This window comes from Rosa rugosa, chromosome 6 (genome assembly GCF_958449725.1).
Source record: "Rosa rugosa chromosome 6, drRosRugo1.1, whole genome shotgun sequence".
Taxonomy (NCBI): domain Eukaryota; kingdom Viridiplantae; phylum Streptophyta; class Magnoliopsida; order Rosales; family Rosaceae; genus Rosa; species Rosa rugosa.
In genome coordinates, this window is record NC_084825.1 from 44,294,487 (window position 1) to 44,315,065 (window position 20,579).

The 20,579-nt window shown below is 37.5% G+C and overlaps 3 protein-coding genes across 3 annotated transcripts; 1 reads left to right on the forward strand and 2 right to left on the reverse strand.

Moving 5' to 3' along the window:
- Window positions 1-3,469: 3,469 nt before the first annotated feature.
- LOC133717468 (probable LRR receptor-like serine/threonine-protein kinase At1g51880) lies at window positions 3,470-5,424 on the reverse strand. Its single transcript, XM_062144183.1, has 3 exons — window positions 5,205-5,424; window positions 4,303-4,846; window positions 3,470-4,216 (listed from the first exon to the last, which is right to left on the reverse strand). Exons 1-3 carry the CDS (start codon window positions 5,278-5,280, stop codon window positions 3,670-3,672), a joined length of 1,167 nt encoding a protein of 388 aa, XP_062000167.1. The 5' UTR covers window positions 5,281-5,424; the 3' UTR covers window positions 3,470-3,669.
- Window positions 5,425-7,267: 1,843 nt separating this feature from the next.
- On the reverse strand, window positions 7,268-8,978 carry LOC133717798 (chalcone--flavanone isomerase 1). The gene is made up of 4 exons (XM_062144540.1): window positions 8,803-8,978; window positions 8,562-8,720; window positions 7,876-8,099; window positions 7,268-7,789 (listed from the first exon to the last, which is right to left on the reverse strand). The coding sequence occupies exons 1-4, from the start codon at window positions 8,900-8,902 to the stop codon at window positions 7,559-7,561; spliced, it is 714 nt and encodes a 237-aa protein (XP_062000524.1). The 5' UTR covers window positions 8,903-8,978; the 3' UTR covers window positions 7,268-7,558.
- A 1,476-nt stretch (window positions 8,979-10,454) lies between these two features.
- Window positions 10,455-18,619, forward strand: LOC133714806 (uncharacterized). Its single transcript, XM_062141061.1, has 18 exons — window positions 10,455-10,763; window positions 10,849-11,079; window positions 11,159-11,254; window positions 11,768-11,820; window positions 11,929-12,025; window positions 12,358-12,431; window positions 12,944-13,064; window positions 13,601-13,711; window positions 14,290-14,366; window positions 15,022-15,088; window positions 15,432-15,497; window positions 16,581-16,688; window positions 16,786-16,916; window positions 17,075-17,141; window positions 17,222-17,289; window positions 17,386-17,479; window positions 17,826-17,896; window positions 17,997-18,619. The coding sequence occupies exons 1-18, from the start codon at window positions 10,614-10,616 to the stop codon at window positions 18,373-18,375; spliced, it is 2,061 nt and encodes a 686-aa protein (XP_061997045.1). The 5' UTR covers window positions 10,455-10,613; the 3' UTR covers window positions 18,376-18,619.
- Window positions 18,620-20,579: the final 1,960 nt, after the last annotated feature.

Here is a 20,579-nt window from a genome sequence, read left to right on the forward strand (position 1 = left end):
TCTTTTTAATCCAAGATGAGACTTTTGTTTACTACTTTTTCATTGATGAATGCTTGCTTGTATGCTTTGAGTGCACGCTTAGTATGCATGTTAGAATTCTACCGCTTTGATTGTTTGATGCCTGTGTCAATAGTTGGACTCTTCAAACCTTCTAGAGAAGCAATTGTTAGTTTTCACTATCAAGTAGACTAAGTCCTAGGTTTAGCAAGGCGCTAAGTTTATTGTGATGCCTAGTGATGTCTCAAACTCTTTTAGACCTTAATGATCTCTGCATGTTAAATCTAATAAACGTACCTTTAGGTTGCATTGCTTGGGAATAGTCTAGGTGTAGAGCACTTCATGCCTAGCGTACGAAGTAAGAAAGGGTAATAGGTTGTGTTCAAGCGTATCGAGCCAACCTGAGCATCTTCATCTAGATTAATTGAATTAGGATTGAACAAATTATCTTGTGTGTGATTGTCCGGGGTGGATGCATCTTCCCCAACTATCTTCATCATATTGTTTTCAAACCATCTTAAAACCAGTTTTTGTTATTTTCAGCTTCTGTCCTCTATATTTTTGTATTTGTTTAGAATAGTAAATCAATTCTGAATAATCCCAAATTTTGTGTGCTAGACGGCCTATGTGTCTATTACATCTCTGTAAATTTTCATAATTTTCTGAATAGTTTAGGTTAGGTTTTCGCCGCTAGCTGTTCCCTAGGAATAGTGGTCACTTTTGTGACATTGTTTTGAGTAGTTAGAACCATAGTCTTCTGCGGGAAAGACCCTTGTTTACCCTTGATACAATTGACGATCTTAAGTGTGAATAAGGAAAATCAATAGCTTATAAATTTAGCTATCAGGTACATATAATTGCCTCCTACCATGAGTACATATGGATCTTTTGTACCATTTGTCCCCCCAGAATCCGACTTTATATGTAAGTTCTACCTCTAGGTCGGTTTCTCTCTATTGCATGTTCTAATTATTTTATAAGATGTGCTCAAACGGACAAAACCCTGATGAGTTTCTTAATGAGTCATTTACAAAATTAAAAATAGTTTTAATTTTCTTAAAAACAACTATGAAAGGTATTAGTTTTTTCAACAATTGATCTAGCTACACTAAGATTGCTTGAAAACTTGCTTCATCACAATATAGTCAAATTAGATTCTCTTTCCAAACAAAACGGAAATTACTAGTTAGGATTTCAAGGAGAAAGAAGATAAAGAGTGAGAGTATTGATTGGCATCGGCAGTTGATTTGATCGGGGATTACTTTCGATCTCTGATTGGCATCGGCGTTGATTAGAGTTTCTGATCTGGGCTTCAGGGTTGTACCGGAATACAGAGGCTGGGAGGACAGGGTTCAGGCCGGCGACGCAGGAGAGCTGTTCGTTGCAAGGGAGGCTTTGGGCTTTGGTGCAGCGTCAGGCTCGATCGGGGTGGCTAGTGGAGGAAGCGGTTGGTCTAGTCGAGGCAAGGCGGCGGGTCAGGCGAGTTGGTGCACTTCCGATGTGGTGGTCCAAGGGTTTGCCGCCGGAGGACATGACAGCGACGGCGGCGAAGGAGCAGCGGTGCAGAGAGGCTCCTCCTCTGTTTGCTTGGGGTTGGGCCTAGGTCTTTGGGCCTGGGATCACTCTTGGGCTGATGGCCGGGGCAGGGGCCTGGGCTCAATCTTGGGCTGATGGACCTGTTTGATTTTATTTCTGCTAGACAAGACTAGACTTTGGCTTGGGCCTACGGGCTTGGGCTCGGGTCAAGGCAATTGGGGCCCTAATGTATTAGGGTTTGAACCTGTGTGAGGTTGGATTAGCCTCTATGAGTCTTCTATGACGTTTCTAGTCTCTTGCTTGTATCACAATTGCGTGTCTGGCAAGTGAGGGCTAGTTGAATGATTTCTTTCCGTAGGAAGCGAGGTTTTTTCATTCTTGTATAGGCTCGCTTAAATGTGAGCGACCCAGTGATATTTAAAGGTTTGCTTTAGCTTAGGTAGGTTACTCCGGATTTTCTTGTCAAATTTCTTATGTAAGTTTTGGTAGACTTCAGCCTATTTGTTGTTGATCTAATGAATTCAACTTCTGTTTAAAAAAAAAAAGAGTGAGAGATATTGCATTCTCATTTTATCAGTCATGAGACTTTAGAAGTTTAGGGGGGTGTATTGTATTTGGATTTGTGCAGACTTTTTTTAAATGACAGACTTTTTGAAAAGTCCACAGACTCTTTAAAAAGTTGATAGACTGTTATGAATTTCTTAAAACCATTGATTTTAGCAACAGACTTTTATTGATTCATGAAAATCTATATACTTTATTATGAATGACTTCTATAGATTTCATAAGATGTACAAAATATTAAAAAAAAACAAACAAACAAACAAAAACAAAAAACAAAAAAAATTAAAACAAATGCAGCTCAAACACAAAACAAAATAATAACTTGTTGTCTCTTCAATGCTCTAGTATCTTCTAATAGAAATTGACTCAAATAAATGATTGTTAGTCTGTCTAACGAGTTTGTTCTTATTCCTAATCTCCCAACAACATAAATATACAATATAGATCACTTGATGTTTATGGTTAATTATTCTCATCAATTTTGTTTTTGCCGATTAACATATATTGTAGCAATATTGGTCAATGTCTTGATCTATAATCAATCAATTGAAATTCAATTGTTCAACCTTTTTTTGAACCATAATATAAATTCAAATTAATGAGAATAATTAATTAATAAGATAAAATTTAGTATGGTTCAAGGTCTTAGGGTTAGACCACAATATTTGAGTTTTAGGGTTTCATAAATCATTTTTATTGCTATTAGGGTTCAAAGTACCACAATTGAACAAAAAAAAAAAACAAAAATCACATTCAACAACTACAATGAACATGTTGGGTATCAAAAAAGGTTGATATCATAAAGGGGGAAATTCTACAATATGTTAATGAGAAACATTAACATACCATAGCCTTACCCTCATAAAAGATTAGAGAAAAGACAAAAAATTAAGAAAGAGAGATGATGAAGGACAAACTTCGTGCGTGGAGAGAAGAACTTTGATAGACCTTTTTTTTTTTTTTTAAAGAGGAAACTTTGATAGACTTTTTGAAATATTTGGTCTGGAGGCTGGAAAATTATTGGAGTTTGGTATGTATAGTTAACACTACAAAGTCCATGATTATCCATGATTTTCTAATTCCATAAGTATGAATGATATTTTGAATACCTCTGTACTTTTATTCATTTTTAAAAGTCCTAATTGAATACCCCTAGATTTTGGTGGAATTCATGAAGTCTTTAAAAATCCTAATTGAATACCTCAAGACTTTCATGGACTGTTAAAAGTCTATATTGAATACACCCAGACTTTTAAATTCCATAGATTTCTTTAAAAGTTCCACTAATTCCATATACAATACACCCCCCTTAGAGTAAGGCCTAGGGAAAGGTTTTTTTATTTTTCGCTATTGTAACAAATCAACGATAAACTAGTTGAGGCTGAGTTCTCAAAGAAAAATCATTCTCTTGATTCGGAAGTTGTTCCAAACATTTTGAATGGAAATTACAAATTCTGCCTGTTCCATAATACTCGAGAAAAGAAAGACTATTCTTATTCTCATTGTAGTACGTTTCAATCCAAACTAAATGAAGCTTCGATCAGTTCAAAAAATGTAAGCGGTAGAGTCTTCTTAGGCTAAAAACAGAAACAAACAGGTACAAGAAATTACGAAATTAATGAGTGCACAGAAGAAGCGACAGTGGAGGATAGGAGCGGAGCTTTTATCTAACGTTGTGAACACTTCCATTGCACTGATCATCGGAGGTAGGTTGGAACCACTGTCCGAGGCCAAAGTCACACTCATCCTAGGACCAACAGGAATCACAGGATATATGGTGATCACCTTGCATTTGTTGAACTCAAGTGTCACTGTGGACTTCATATGGTCGTCGATGTAGATTTGAATTATTCTGATGTCTCCAGCTTCTAGGAATGTCTTTTCGGCGAAATAGAGCACAATGTAAGCTGATTGTGGAGTTGGCGTTTGTGAGATATCAACGGACAAGGTTATCGGATTAGTGAGATTTTGTGATTCTATGGAGTCGCCGATCACCTCATCAGGAGGCTCATTTTCTGTGGAGGAATCCGAATCGGTAGTGACTTCATCGCAGTTTGGTGGAGTTACTCCACGAGTCCATATCCGGTTGTACTTTTCATCTGATAAGATTCCTGTGTACCTGTACTAAACGAAGTAAGATCTAACAGGAACAACTATGCATACATGCAGAACTTGAAAAGAAAAATAAAAGGAAAAAAGAAATACCTTATTACTTCATCCCCACCCAAGTTTACCCTAGATTCTAGATTGAAAGTGTGACTGCTTTGCATCTTAGGGTACAAAGGAAATGGAGCCTCCAATGGAACAACCTCTATTGAAGAAATAAAAGGTACCCCTCCATCCTTAACTCGGACAACGCACAGGCTAATATGATCTGATCGGGCCTCATATATGGCTTCACGATATATTGGGTCTCCTATCATTGAAGTTTTGACGGTTGTCCATTTCTTGCCATCCAGATGAAGATCGAACGTTGGAGGACTAGAGAGACCATCGTAGTTGCCATAACAGAACCCTGCACGAATCAAGTAGCGCACCTTTTTTTTGTAGACCTTCAATTTATAACAATTTTGTTTTCCCTTAAGGAAGGACCGAACGGTGTTCATCTCGTCGAGTTGTTGCTTTTCTGAGACATATTTGTTGATGCCTGATTTGATTAAACCACTGTCTGTGTCCCATGAGAGTAAGGTGTTGGCGTCCAAGCGTGGGGTGTCACTCCCACAATCTATGTTCAACCATCCGGTTGTGCCTGGAAGAAGTGATTAAAAAACATTAGTCGAGGCCAACTTTGAGATTTTAGAGCTCTGAGACGAACACACACACAGAGCAGAGACGTTAGGCATGCAACTATTAGGGAGCAAATACTCATATATAGATGAGCATATATATATATTTTTTCCTTTTGCTAGCAACCAAATGTTGTATGCATGGTGCTGAAATACTAACAAAACTGTCTTCCTTTTTATATATAGGAACAGAGAAAAATCAAGTAGATGCATGGGTAAGAATTCCAGTTTTGCAACGATAATGTACGTGGATGATAGCCAAAGAAGAAAACTGAAAATAGTATAACAGATTGAAGATATTATCAGGTGGCCGGTTGTTACTCTGAGAAGAAGCGGCGAAAAAATGAAACGCCAGGAGCAGCACGGGTACCCAGAATTTTCTCTTCATAGCAATCATCTATCTTGAGTTTGACCATTCAGATAGAGAAAATTGAAGGATGTTATGTTTGTGAAGTTAGTTTGACTTGGTTTAATTATAGAAGAAAACTCAACCTCCCTTCGTTATCTCCACCCAGATCACCCTTCATTTTCATCGATCAAGTTTTATATTATACTAGGAAACACCGAAATCACCATTGTAAACCAGGACGATCAGCAACACGCTTGATTGTTTCTCATATGGACAAGGAATTGAAAACATGCATATATAATAATTAACCACTTTCCTCGATCGAATTAATTGATAGATGGTATGCATGGGAATCAGTCACAGAACATACAAGGCCTTAAGGTAAAGAATAAAATCATTGAGAAATTAATATCTTATGCACTAGAGTGCATTGGCTTCACCTAGCCTTATGAAAAGCAACGGTGTCAATAAAAGCTAAATTGATCGAAAAGAACAAATAATTTAAGGCATCCATTTGAAAATCTTATTTCTGTTCTTGCAGCTGGTACATGTTTGACAAAGAATCAACAACACTACTTGATTCTATCGGATAATTAACCAAGTGAACAACTTTAGCGCTTTAACCTAGAATGGTGAGAGAGGGAGAGAGAGTTGAGAGATGTGTTAGGATTAGAATATAGGTCAAAAGGGTTTTTAGCTTAATTCCTTAAGTTTAGTGAGCCAAACAAAAAAAAATTAGGTTTTGAGGATTTGTGTCAAAGGTTCTCTTTGTGGGATCCGGCTCCTCCTACAAAATGCCAAAATCTATAGTTTTTGTGAAGTTCGCAAGATCTAGATGTTCCAAGTAAAGCTTTTCCTTTCGCCCATTTTTTGTAACAGATCAAGGATAAGTTTACTACTTAAGAACTTACGAAGTGTAAAGGAATTCATTCTCTTGATTTGAGAACACTTTGAATGATGTAAATTACATGTTCATCATAGACCTGAATAGTCAAAAACAGTCTAGGATCTATATGTTATGTGGAAGACTATTAGGCTAAAAAGAGAACTACATGCAAGTACAAGAAATGATGAGACTAACATGCAATGGAGAAGCTACATTGGAGTAGAGGAGCTGAGCTTTTACCTTCTCTAATGAACACTTCAATGGCACTGACCATTGAAGGTTATTGAAGATTTGGTGATATGGTCAAGATATGGCATGTGGTTAACTTGCAATTTACGTATGTGCATGTGGTATTGCAAAGCAAGCATGGTGCTGCTGCTGCAGCATGGCACAAATAGTCTTCTCTCATTCAATGGAGTTTAAAGCATGGTGTCCTTTCTTATTGACTTTCTTCTACTGTAATCAGTTTAGGTAGGATTCGATCAAGTAGTGTGAATCCTCTTAGTCTTCTTTCTCTTTTCTTTGTCTATATATTTACTCATTCATGTAAAGGTTACAACACAATTCAATACAAAGAAAAATTGCACCATCCATTTGTGTTTTTCTACGAAGGTACGTAGGTCGGACTTAATTACTACCCGAGGCCAATGTCACATTATTGATTGTAGGACCTACGGCAATCACAGGGTAGATGGTGACCATCTTGCACTTGCTCGAGTAATTCTAGTGTCACTTTGGACTTCATCTGGCCATCGATGTAGACCTGAATTATTCTGAAGTCGCCCGTTCTTAAGGCTGTCCTTTCAGTGAAGTAGAGCACAATAGAAGCCGATTGAGGGGGTGGTTGTCGTTTTTGATAGATCAACGGATAAGATGATTGTTTCGACCCTCAATTTCGTTTGATTTTCTTTTTTGTTTTGTAAATCATTTGTTTGGATCCGAATCTCACTATTTCAGTTCAGCAAAGATAATGTGGATGATAGCAAAAGAACAAAACTGAAAAAACAAAAGTACAAATGTAAATGGCAGGTTACTCTGGGAAGAAGCGCAGAACAAATGAAGGGCTAAGAGCAGCATTGGTACACAGAATTTTCTATCCTTAGAAACCATCCTGAGTTTGAAACAGATTGAACTCGAAAGAGAAAAGACTGAAAGATCGATGCAGTTACTTAACTTGCATAAATAGAAGAAAATTCAACCACCCTTTGATATCTCCAACCAGATCACCCTTAATTTTCATCGGTCAATTGGGAATAGAACACAAACTAAAGCAGGCCTTCAAATACAGAATAAGATCATTGTAAAACAGGACAAACAGAACATGCTTGATTATTTCTCATATGGACAATGCAGAAAAGATATATGGCAATAGATCAGAGACTAAAGCAGGCCTTCAAATACAGAATAAGATTATTTCATTTTTTTTCTCCTTTCTCAGTTTCATGCCTTAACTTCTGCTTCCTTTGTATACTCTTCAACTTTCCCATTTCCGGCCACGCAATCATCACTCTCTTTCAACAATTCTGATAGCCTTGTAGCCACACATTTCCTTGCTTCAGGAGAAACACCTTGCTTTCCTATGATTGACTCGAGAACTGACTCCGAAAGTAGCTTGTTTTCAATCACCGCATTCCCAACTTCGGGTATGGAACCATCTTTGGAGAAGCCAATCTGTATCGAAAGGGAAACAAATATGTCAAAACTCAAAAACTCAGCTGTCAAATACAACTGTGAATGTGAATACTATGTTTACTAACCGTCAATGATCCATTTGGTGATTGTGTGAAGAGAATAGAAGCACCAGGTGGGAAGGTCTGATCTTTGAAGACCTCCGTAAACTTTTCAATAGCTTTGGCTTCTGCATCAGTGTAAATTCCAAATTTTTTCCAAATGGCAACACAATTCTCTGAAACCTTCTCCGAGTATTGCTGGCCAGTCAATGGTAGTATCATCGTCACCTGTGTGAATTTCTCAAATGGACCTGCAAAATGATAGCCAACTTTATATCCATCCCACAAAAGCAAACACATTTACAGCAAAAAACAGAGGCAGCCCATTTGAATGTCTATATTATTTGTTCTGTTGTGATTCTGATACTCTGATCTCACAACTGGATCGAATCTACCACACTAATTTATCTCTATCAGCTAACCAAGCAAACAAGTTTAGAAAGCACTTCGAATTAGCCCAATTGGTGAGGGAGGTTATGGATCGGGATAGGTTCAATACCTTAAACACTAGTAAAATCAAGATTATTACCATTGCCCATTGGTAAGATAAAAATACTGATTCTTAAACAGAACACAAGCAAATAGATTAGGACAAAATTAGGCATACAATTCCAATGATTGAAGTACATTATACAATCATAAGGATCTACGTACTATATTTAGTCCAACCATTTTTTCAACAACATTAATCGAAGCCGGCCAAGTCATTTTACCTGTAACGATCTCCCTGAAGAACTCAACGGACTCCGTCAACTCCTCGGCCGTCTTACCCTTCCACTTAACGGCGAGCGCCGGCACGGCCTTATCCTCCAAGTAGACTCCAATCGCCGTGAACTTAACGAAATTCCCCTGTATCTCCAGCCCCCTCGCCCCTGAACACATTAACAAAATTAAAACCAAAATCAAATCTAACAAAAGAGAACATTACTTTTCGCAATTGCAAAGTTTAAGTACCTGCGCCGGCGAGGAACAGAGTGTTGGCGGAGCCCGGAGGCTTGACGGCGGGAGGAAACGTGGTCGCTTCGACCTGAATTCCGGTAACTGATTGAGCCATTTGATTGTGTTGGTGTTGATGTTATTGTTTTGGGATGGAGATGAGTTTGGTGTGGAAACTGTGCGGGGTTTGGTTATATATATATATATATATAGAGAGAGAGAGAGAGAGAGAGAGAGAGAGAGAGAGAGGGAGAGTGGACCGGTGAGGGTCTGGTAGACTTGTCGTTTCCATGGTGTCATGGTGGTGACGGATTGGGAGCGTTTGAGAATTGAAGAAAGCATTCATGAGGGTCCGGTAAGAGGTAGATGTAAGCACGTGCTCGGCGCGTGAGTGAGGGGAAGGTCGGAGGCTTTAAAACGTGGAGGGAAGCTTTACCGGTCGATCAATGGAGGGAAACTGGACCATAACTCCTAACTACCACCGCTGTATATATTTTATTTTATAAGGAAAAAAAAAATACAAAAAGAAAGGAATTTTTTAAAAAAAATTTGTTTCTTTTGTGTTTCTCATTTTACTAAGTTCACTCCCTTATTTTCACCTTTTCATTCGATGCAATAGTTGGTGTCGTTTGGATTTGCATATTCTAAAGAGAAATTCCGACGTTCATTATGTTGGTTGAGTGAAAAAAAATGCGGTTAGGATGAAATGAGATTTAAGATGTGTGAAATATGTAGAGATGTAAATTTCAAGGTTCGATAGTACAAGAATTTAAGACAAATTGTATGAAATGAAGTTGGACGTGCCAATATCCGACATAGAAAACCATGTGTTGATATTGGGAAATGTTTGTCATGTATGTAGAGTAGCTTTAGCCATATTAGGTGGAAAGAGATCTATTAGAATATAGGGTGGACTTTAGGGGTTAAGCCCAAAAGATTATAGTCTCAAAGCCTCTCCGCCCTCACATACATTGGGCTTCGTTTTAAATTAACTGATCCATAGCACCACGGGTCAAGCCCAGTTCATAAGAGTCGGAGCTCCCACGAGCACTGCACATGATCGGCTCCATTGGAATTATTGCCTTTTCCTTTGCTTTGCTTTTACGTATTTTAGAGGTCTGAAAATGAGAAAATGCTTGTTCAGAAATTCATTCAATCCCAAATGCTATTTTAGTCTCAAATAGCATGAGTAGTATCCTCGGCTCCTCGTGAAGCAGCATTTTCATCTTGTTCAACAGGAATCTCGATGAGTTAAAGTATGATTGAAATCAAGTCAACGCTTGTAGTTTCCTCGCTATTGTTAACAATCTCAACTAGTTTCACTAAGGAAATAGAGTTTAATCACGGACATGCTCGAAGTTAAAATAATTTGAGTAGTATTTTTTGTAATATTGCTGCCCACATAGTTATAGGCTATATATCTTATATCCGATCGACATCCTAAAAGAATTAGGAGATGGTATGAGTTACATGAAGATGGTCACACAGTTTTAGACCAAGGTTTGGAAATGAACCAAAACAAAGAAAGAAGCAAAAAGTTCAAGTCATGATCCATTTTAAGCTACGTGGAAGTAGTAGACTGGTAGTTTTGTCGGAGTGGCAAGTGAACCAAAACGACACCGCTTCACTCGAAAAGAAACGTGGAACGAAATAAAAACGCTGACTTGCCTCCCTCACCCTTCTTCCCAAACTGACAATGGCTCTCTCAATCCACCACGAACCCTTCCCCCATTTCCCCTAAACCCCAAACCTCTCTCTCTCTCTCTCTCTCTCTCAAATCAAACCTAATTTCTGACCTAAAATTTCGTGAATATTCGGCTCCGAGCAAAATGTCGTGGCTGAGATCGGCGGTGAACAAAGCCGTGGAGGTTGGGAACAGCAACAACCTCACCCGCACCGTCAGGAACTACGCCGATTCCGTCGTCCAGCAGGCCGGCCATGCCGTCGCTGAAGGTGCCAAGCGGTTTCAGGATCGACTGGTAAATCTTAACAAACTCCGAAATGAAATTCATATACATTTGGTTTTGATTTTGTGCTCAGTGCTCAGACATTGATGATTCACAGGGGAATCGGAGCTTCCGGAGCGTGAAGAAGAGTGTACAGAGATTGGAGGAAGCAGCTGTGTCTTGTAGAGGACCTGAAAGGGCTGAGATACTGAGGAGGTGGGTGATTCTGCTCAAAGAGGTGGAGAGACTGAAGCTGTCTCAGGCGGAAGAGAAGGAAACCGCGGCAGAGCAGAGTAGTGGCGGTGGTGCTTCGGAGGATGTTAGTGATATTCGGAGGAAGATATCGACGGTTAGTGCTGGTCTTGTTCTTGTGTTTGGCTCTGGTTTACAGCTGAGCTAATGGAATATCATGTTGTTGTTGTCAATAGGTTTTGTATTATGACTCTGATGCTGGTGGTGAGCCGATGAATTTCCGCGACGTTTTCCTTCTAAGTCAGGCTCTGGAGGGCATTACATTGTCTATGGTATGTGTTTCAATAATGAATGCTGCAAGTGTGCTTGGAATTAATTTTGGCATTGCTGTGAAGGAAATGGGGGTGGTTTTTGTATAGAAAGCTTTCGAACTATTGTGAGATTGTAGCTTCGCATCATGTTGGGGGTGGGGAGATAACTTATGATTCCGTAGGGCCTTATCGTCGTAACTACTAGTGTGTTTGAGAAATGATTCTGGCATACAAATGTTGTTAAGATGCATTACCTAATGATCTACATGGAGTGAATTCTTGCTTATTAAGTGAATGGCAGAACTCAACGGAGCAGGATGGGAAGTAATCTAAGTTTGAGATGGTTTCTTTGCATTGCCTCATATGCAATTGGGTTATGAAACACTTGGTGCTCGCTTAATTAAAGAAGGAATAGGATTATTAAAAATCTAATTGTTTTATTATACATACTTACCTAATAACTCTAAATCTGGCATGATTTTAAATTGCTGATTATGGAAGTTAACCGCAGGTTAACTCTTTTCTATGACTCAGATTCTTGAAGCACCAAATGATGAAGAGGTTGCCTTGCTCTCGGAGATGTTTAGGTGAAAACGAAGCACTAATAAATTGTGTTGGTGTTAGCATGAATAGGACTTTGTTTCTTCTTCTTTCTTTTTTCTCTTTCTAATTTTTGTTTTATGTGAAATCTACAGGCTCTGTCTTACCGGAGGGAAAGAAGTTCACAATGCAATTGTGAGCAGCATACAGGACTTGGCAACGGCTTTTTCGAGCTACAACGATGAAGTATTGGTAAATACATAAAACTATGAGTACAATTTACATCATATCAACAAATTTGGAGAGTTCTGGGAAACCTGATTTATATTTTTTGTGAAGTTTGAACAATTTTGTTCTCATTCTTTTAATGTGGGATTTATCATGTAAATAAAACTGTCCCTTTTGTCTCTACTAGTTTAGCAAGGGTCATGAAATCATGATGCAAATCCTTTTCACTAAACATCAATTTTCTTAGCTCCATTACTTAAATGGGAGTATTGATTACTCCATTCAATTCATGCAAGACTTGTTCCTTCTATTTCTTAAGTGAAGCATGTTAGCTCATCAGATTCTTTTGTATACAGGTAAAGCGAGAGGAATTGCTTCAATTTGCACAAAGTGCAATTACAGGATTGAAGATAAATGCTGATCTTGGAAGGTGTGTGAAAAATGGATCTTCTCTCTCTCTCTCTCTCTCTCTCTCTATATATATATATATATATATATATATATATATATATATCTTTTGGTTCTGATTTATGTTGGTGTTATCAAGCTAATATATTCCTTCTCAATCTACCCCGTCATAGGTTATGCACAGTGTCTTAATATAGCAATTTCAAGAGTAACTTTTCACGTCTACACAAAATCACACCCATTTATCCCAAAGAATGAATGTTAATAAGTCGGTTCATTCAGTTGATAAACGATCATGAAAAACTTTGATCTTCCACATGTTAATCTACCATGTTTAACTAGAATAAGCAGTGAATTTATGTTCTAGATTGAATTTCGATTGTTCTGATTTATGTGTAAACTTTCGGAAGATTTATTTTCAGAAGCTTTTTATATTCAGGCTGGTAGGAAAGAATAACCTCACTCATCTGCAGTGAGGTTGGGCCGATAAACATGTTTCTTACCTCCATAGTTAAATATATGTCCTTTTTACAGAATAGATGATGAGGCCTCTAGGTTAAAGAAGAAGCTTGATGGAAGGACACCACTGCTGACGTCTCCTTCAACTGAAGGTCATGACAAAGTATCGGAAGAAACAAAATTGGAAACAGTACAGGTAAGGTTTGCTGTCATTAACTGTGCCTCACTGCCTCGTTGATTTTGTATGATGAACTTAAGTGCAAAGACATTGAAACTGAAGAAGAAGCTTCACAGATTTATGATGCTATTTTTATTATTTGTTTGACCAGAGACCATTAGATTACTGCTATGGTCATAGGCAATTGAACCTGCTGGCTTCTCATTTTAATAGTAATTGTTGTGTACATCCACCAATGGTTTCCATGTAAAAAGAGCCCAATTGAATCCCTAATATATAATGCACAAGGTTAGCAGGCATACAGTAAATGAATCCATTTAAAGATTTCCATGGACTGTCTTTTAACGGGCAACTTAGTGAAAATTGTAAAACATCATGCCCATGGTGTAATGAACTGTGCCATTGAAAAGGTGTACATGTACAGATGCAAGTGCTGCATTTGATCCTTCTTAAGGCTGAATTTAATGGAATGATGAAAATTTTACATTGGATATTGTTTCCTGAAGCATGAAAGGTATATGATATGTAATCTAATTGCCTTGCGTTTCTCATAGGCATTAAAAAAAGCACTTGCACAAATTCGAGCTTGTTCCAGATTAGAAGGGCTTTTACTGAAGAAGAAACTCTTGAACAGTGGAGATTCTTCAGAGATCCATGCTCAAAAAGTACGTCATGCTCTGTTTTCTTTATCTCCAATTAGTACATATCTGAAATCATAGTCTCAAAATTTGTTTGAATATTATCTTTGGTGAATTTTATGTTTACGTTTGAGATTTTAGCATTGCCATGTGGTACTTGTGGCCGTCAACCTGTTGGCTGTAAATACGGACAAAGTGTCTGTTAAACAAAGGATATTGCTAGATGCTACAACTCCTCTGTTATGGAGATGCAACTATATATGTGTAGTAGAAGGAGTACATCTGTTGATTCAAAATGGGTAAAAGGTTTATCTAGTGCCTGGGTGAAGAAATCAATGTCTATGTGATGCATGCATAAGTTTTAACAGTTTGCGAACATAGTTTGATTGGAAAGTTAGTATTGATATGTTAGAGCTAATCCTTTTCTTTTTTTGCATCTGCCATCTAATTGCTACTGATCTCTGCCTTATGAGATGATGAATATTTGTACTTCAATCTCATTTTTATGTTTTCCAGTTTATGTGCAACTTGATGTTTTGATTTCTTACTCATGCACGATGTTACAAAAACTCTTATAACCAACACTATTATGGTTGTATAAGCAGGTTGACAAATTGAAGGTTTTATCAGAATCTCTTGCTAGCTCCTCTGCAAAAGCGGAAAATCGTATTTCAGATAACAGGTAGAACAACACAATTTTAGGAACCTTTTATTCTCATGTTGAGTTCTGTAGTATCAGATCTATTCATGGATATACTTCTTGGTGGCATTGGCATCATTGCATGTCAATCTAAACAGAGTTATTAGAATCTTTAGACAAAAGATTATACTAATTTACAATCACCTGTAGATTTAGTATTGAGACATAACAGCCTAAATGACCGTAGACCATCAGTCACTCACCTTGGGATCTAAATCTAGCAGTGGAGAACATAAATCTAGCAGTGGAGAACAAACCAAACAAGTCATGGGCTTCACTTTTTTCACTTCTATCTATATCCATTGTCAGATTTAGTTCCAACGGTGAGACCATAAATTCTTTAGTCACCAGGTGCGGGAAAACTGTATAATTTATCTGTTATAACTTTGCCTCACCTAAGTTAGACACTTCTAAGAATTATAGCTGTTTTAGTAGGGTTTCTCTACAACCTTTACCCTATATTGCCTGTGAAGGGACCTTAAATGAAGTTGTTGTGAAATCCTTGTCGCCCTTTGGAATTGTACCATTAATTGAGTATTCTCATGTAGTCTTCACTTAGTTACAAGTGTTTTCAGAATGTATGGTTTAGGCCAAAAAAAAAAAAAAAACTAAATTCATTGTAACATGTATATGACAGAATCCAAAAGGAGGAAGCTCTAAAAGTTCGTGCGTCTAAAGCTAGTGAAGTGGGTGAAAGAGAGAAGGTAATGTGCTTCAACATTACTAACATGGGATGACATGTAGTTTGTACTTGAATGCCACCTATTTCAAAGAAATTCTATCATTCTCTCTTTATCATGGAAACATGTCAAAACACTTCAATTATGTGGTGTTTCATATACTTTTTTTTCAAGGTCACAGGGGCAGACATTGTATTCCCCTCTTTTCTGCTTTTGGTCTTTTGCATTTAATAACCAGCCGAATTTTGTCCATTGAATATGTGCATACTTTAATATTGTTTTTTACATCAGAAGTTTAGGGGCTTATTTCTTCAGTTCATAAGTTTGGGAGGGAAATTTTAGATTTTATCTTGACGGCTATTTTCAGGAAATAGAAACTGAGGTTGCAGAGCTTGAAAGACAAAGGGATGACCTTGAGGCTCAATTGAAAAAGGTTTTCTCTGGTTTTTTCTCTATGATTTCCTAAATGCGTACCTACTTAGATTTTTTGTTTAGTTGTAATTTGCTCTATTCCTATACTCTGGTTTCCTCTGACGAACATATTCTTATTTGCCCCCTGGTTTTCTTGTTTGTTCCTATATTCTGGTTCTATTGATTTAAGCAGTTTAAAAAGATATGTATATGAGAATCATATATGCATCAGACAAAAAAAATAAATGTTGTTATACAATTCTCATATACATAAATACATTTCCTCATGTGAGGCAGAATCATATATGCTTCTGATGAGAATCATATAAGCATCTTGATCAAGTTCGAGGATCACAGACATTGATTCCTTGATCCAGGCAATAGATGACTTTATCTGAGAGTCTGGTTGAAGGATGTTGTTTGATTTTATTAAAAGAACTTTCAAAAAAATAGTTCCTGGTTTGGTTTCCATGCTGTTTAAGTACATCTATTAGTTACAAGCCTTGACACCATCAGTTAGTTAAGGCTAATGGTGCCCATGCAAGCAAGGCTAAGCAAGAGTAGCCCATGAAGGTCCAACCATGCGGTTTCACCTTAGAAAGATGTCCCAGCTGCGTGGGAATCGACCCCGGAACTCTTTCTAGATTAAAAAAAAAATTGTCCAAGACCATGGTTTCTCATCAAAACTGTGCGACTGTAGCACACGATTTTTTGACCGAAATCGCATTTTCTTATTTTCTTACAAAAATCGTCCCATCCTCAAATAATGATTTTAAAGTGCTTCTCGAACTGACAGGACTCAAAAATCTTGTCCCAATTTTTCTCTACGATTTATTAAATGGAAAACAAGAAAATTCATGAAAAATAGGAAATAAGTGTTTCATATTTTCAAAATAATGCTGAGCTTATAGTTTCCGATAAATTTGTGATCTTGGATTCTCTTTTCATTACATTTCAGGGTTTGTATTATTTTCTGAAAAAATGGTATTTTTGATGTGATCTTTTCCTTCTCCAAATTCATATATATTAAATTAGTTTTTCTTCCCTGATTGTGAATATCTGAAAGAGAGGGACCAATTTGATTATGATTATTCTTTTGATACAGGTCAATATCTCCTTGGCTGCAGCTAATTCTCGCCTTCGCAATACCAGGGAAGAGAGGGACCAATTTGAGGAAGCTAATACCAAGATTGTGGCTCACTTGGAAACAAAGGTTTTGATAATATTCTGGATCTTAACCCCCTAACCCACTGTGGCTCATTCATTTGTAGTCATTTTATCTTATATTTTCTGGTCAAAATTTTTGACAGGAAGATGAACTATCAAAATCCATTGCTTCATGTAAGGTCGAGGCAGATGTTCTACATACATGGATTAATTTTTTGGAAGATACTTGGGTACTCAAGTGCTCATATGCAGAGACCAAGGAGAAGCAGGTCAAGTATGTTCTTCAACTCTGTTCAATTGCTAAATGCTCATTGTTCCATTTGTTGTCACTTTGTTCATTTAGACCGAAAGTTGTAGTTAAATTTGGGTTATGTTCTTTCTCGTGCTGTATATACTGTGCTTTAAATAGTTATTGCTTTTTTGCATTTCAAGTGATGAATTGGAGAAACATGAGCACTATTTTGTGAACTTCGCCATTGATCTTCTCTCTGCCTACAAGGTATTGACGCTCTGCCTATCCTTATCTTTCTCTCTTTATCTCTCCTGTTCCTTAAGTAAACATCTCATGTTCTAATGCAGAAAGAGTTGGGGCCTTCTATCAGCCGTATAGGGAAATTTGTGGAGAATCTTAAGAATTTGAGCAAGAAGTAATGTTTTATTTATCATTTTTTTTTTGGCACTATGATAATTGTGCCTTCGTTCTGTTTTCTCTGTTCTTAATGTTTTTTGACCTGACAAAACAGGTCAGGGGTGGTATCTAATGCAGAGAATGAGGATTCTAAAGCATTAAATCCATTAAGAAGTCTTGAGGAGGAATATTTGGATCATGAAACCAAGGTAAAAACATACAGATCTCCAGATAAGGACTTTTTGGGTTCCTTTAGTGATTCAATAGGGTGACTTTTTTAATCTAAAGCATGCAGATTGAAAAAGATAAAAGAAAAAGAAATTACAAGTTTGCTATTTTAGTATCATGAGTTAGGAATCTAGGATGGTTCCCTGTGAAAGTTAATTTTTCATGTCAATTTTGGGTAATGATCCAAACTGTTTTTTTGCATGTAGTCTGTAAAAACTACTCAAGCAGGAATGCTTCAGACTTTGGTATTGTGAGGCACCCAATTCCTATTGGGGAACTTTTGTTGTTATTGACATGCATACATTGATTTTTGTTATCTTGTTTCAGATTATTACCACCTTCAGTGTAGTTGATAATATGAAAGCGCACTTTTATTCAGAACAGTCTAGAACTTCCAGGTATGAATTCCTGGTGGTGTATTTAGTTCTCTTCTTTTTCTTTTTCGTTTTTGATGCGATTCAGAATACCCCTAAATATGACTTTGCTTGCGTATTCTAGGAAAGAAGACCCAAGGGTTAAGGAGCTGTTCGATGATATTGAAAAACTAAGAGCACAATTTGAAGCTGTTGAGAGACCAATTCTAGAAATAGAGACTCCAATTCCCCAAGCTGGAACTCCGTCTGATGACAAGCTGCAGAGTGCTCCATCTGATCTCTCAGCAGAGGGCTCAGCTGCACAGAAAGCTGAGACAGTGAAGCATTCAAAGTCGGGTGCAGTCAAGGTAGAGCAAGTGCTCGACCCTGAAGATGACCTAGCAAAGCTCGAATCAGAGTTTGGCAAGGTTGGTCAAGACTACTCAACAGAGGAGGTGGGGGAGTGGGAATTTGACGAGCTTGAGAGGGAACTAAGATCTGGTGATTCATCAACTACCAAATAGACCTATAATTATGTCGGATAGGTGGCTGTCTATTTAAGTTTCAAAAAGATATCCTCTGTATAAAGTATGATCTAATCTGTACCCAAAGGCGTTACATACTTTTCCTTGTAACTTCTTTGTATCAACCTTTACTGATTTGTTAATTCTTCTTTGAATTCTCAAACCCGTAATGTTGTAATGTCAAATATTTGACAAAACGAGTGGAATGGAAGGTGTTGGTGTTGGTGTCGGTGTTGGATGATGATATTTTAGCTTCTCTGCAATCTCTTTCACAAAACTTACAACTCAGAATGTGGTGTCAATTGCTTTCTTTTCTCTGAAGTGGGCATCCCCATCTGACGTTTAACTTTAAGCGGGCCTCATGCTTCCACACCAAGAAATGGAGGAGCCCATATGAGAATGTGGGTGCCTTCAGATTTTTTGTTAATATAGCTTTGAAAAGGTTTCCAGATATAGAAGTAAAATTTTTGTTTCATCTTTCAAGGGCAACATCATTATGCAGTCCTCCTATGATTTCAGTAACAGGGTACAGAAGCTAGTGGACTGGGTTTTTCTTCCACCCAAAATCCCTCTAAAGTCAGTTTCTAAAATGATTTCTAAAAGATGATGCTCAGAGCTGTTTAGCTTTCTGGCAATCTTCAACCCTACTTGATGCTGGTAGGAGGGTGCCCGAACACTCGGAGAGGCTCTACTTTGTCAAACCTGGAACCAATTAGATACATCCTCAATTTAGGGTTGTGGGTAGTTTATGTAGAATTTGTGGCTTTTCTTTGCTTCATATACTTGTAGTATAATTTGTCCTTGCATATTGTTAATGCAATATGTTGGCCAGTGACTCAAATTTAGTGATGCAAGAGTTGAAGATTGAGTTGAGGCAGGAGGGTCCAAGGTAAAGAAGAAACACTTTCTTGATGCCTACTAAAGAGAACACTAGGGCATCCTACCAATGCTGTTTGTCTTAAAAAAGACCCAACAATGAATTTCTTCATATATTCTTTCCCAACAATTTATGGGTTCAATACGATTCGTCTCTAACCAATTTTTGATAGGAAATTGCTATTCACGCTCTTACTTTGTCACCATGAACCCTAAACTTCATATTTTGTTAGTTTAAACCATTTACAAAAGAAGCGTCACAAAATGACAAACTGAGAGTGTGAATAGCATCGTCCTTATAATTCGTTGGATACGGTGACATTAAACTCATTCATGGTTTCAAACCAGAAAAACACTATTCTGTATGCTCATACACTCGTTTCTTCTCTTGTTATATATCGAAAATGAAATGAAAATGAAGATACTTGTGACATTACCAATAATGCATCTGTGATATCAAAATATATATCCATTGTTTCTAAATGACTAGCTTCTAAGAGAAGAGCTAGACATAACCAGCCATTTGGACTTTGGAAAAGGAGGCAATCCCCATGGCTTTGTTTAGTGGTTAGAATTGAAAACAGAAACAGATAGAAAAAGATTGAACGTAAAGATGGGGAAGTAGGTTAAAAGGAGAAGACAAATGAAAGTCTCGAGCTTCGCATGGCATTGCATCCGGAATTTCCATTTCCCACCACCAAATGTCGGATTCTGTTTGGCTTTTCAGGAGCTCCACACCTCTCACTCTCTTCCTCTATAAAAATCTTATATACTTATCTCTCATTTTGTTTCTAATAGAATAAAGAAGACCAAGTTCATGATCGAAGATCTAAAAGCATCAAAGATCTGTGTGCACGTACTGATAAAACTTGTTAGAAAGTTGGGTTCGTTTTGTTTTCTTTATCATGATCATTGAAAATGAAAGTAAAAAACAAACCCAGGAATTCAGTAAAAGTAGCAGATCATCAGGTGAAGTAGCATAAAGTGATTATTTAGTTCTAATTAACTTCTAAGCAATACTCTATTGATTAGAATGCTTTTTCAGGTTTTGCTTTCTTATTAGTTAGGGAGTGAGAGATAAAGTGTCTCTTTAGCTCTAAGTACTTCACTACTCCTCTATTGATTACAAGAGCTTTTCAAGTTTAGAGAGAGAGAGAGAGAGAGAGAGAGAGAGAGAGAGAGAGAGAGAGAGAGAGAGAGAGTTTTATATTGGAAGAGTGCAGAAAAGCCAGGTTTTAAGATGTGAGTCGGTTCCCAGTTTGAATTTGGCCAAAAGGGTATCTGAGTTTGAGGAGTACCTACACAAACATATACATATTTTCTTGTAC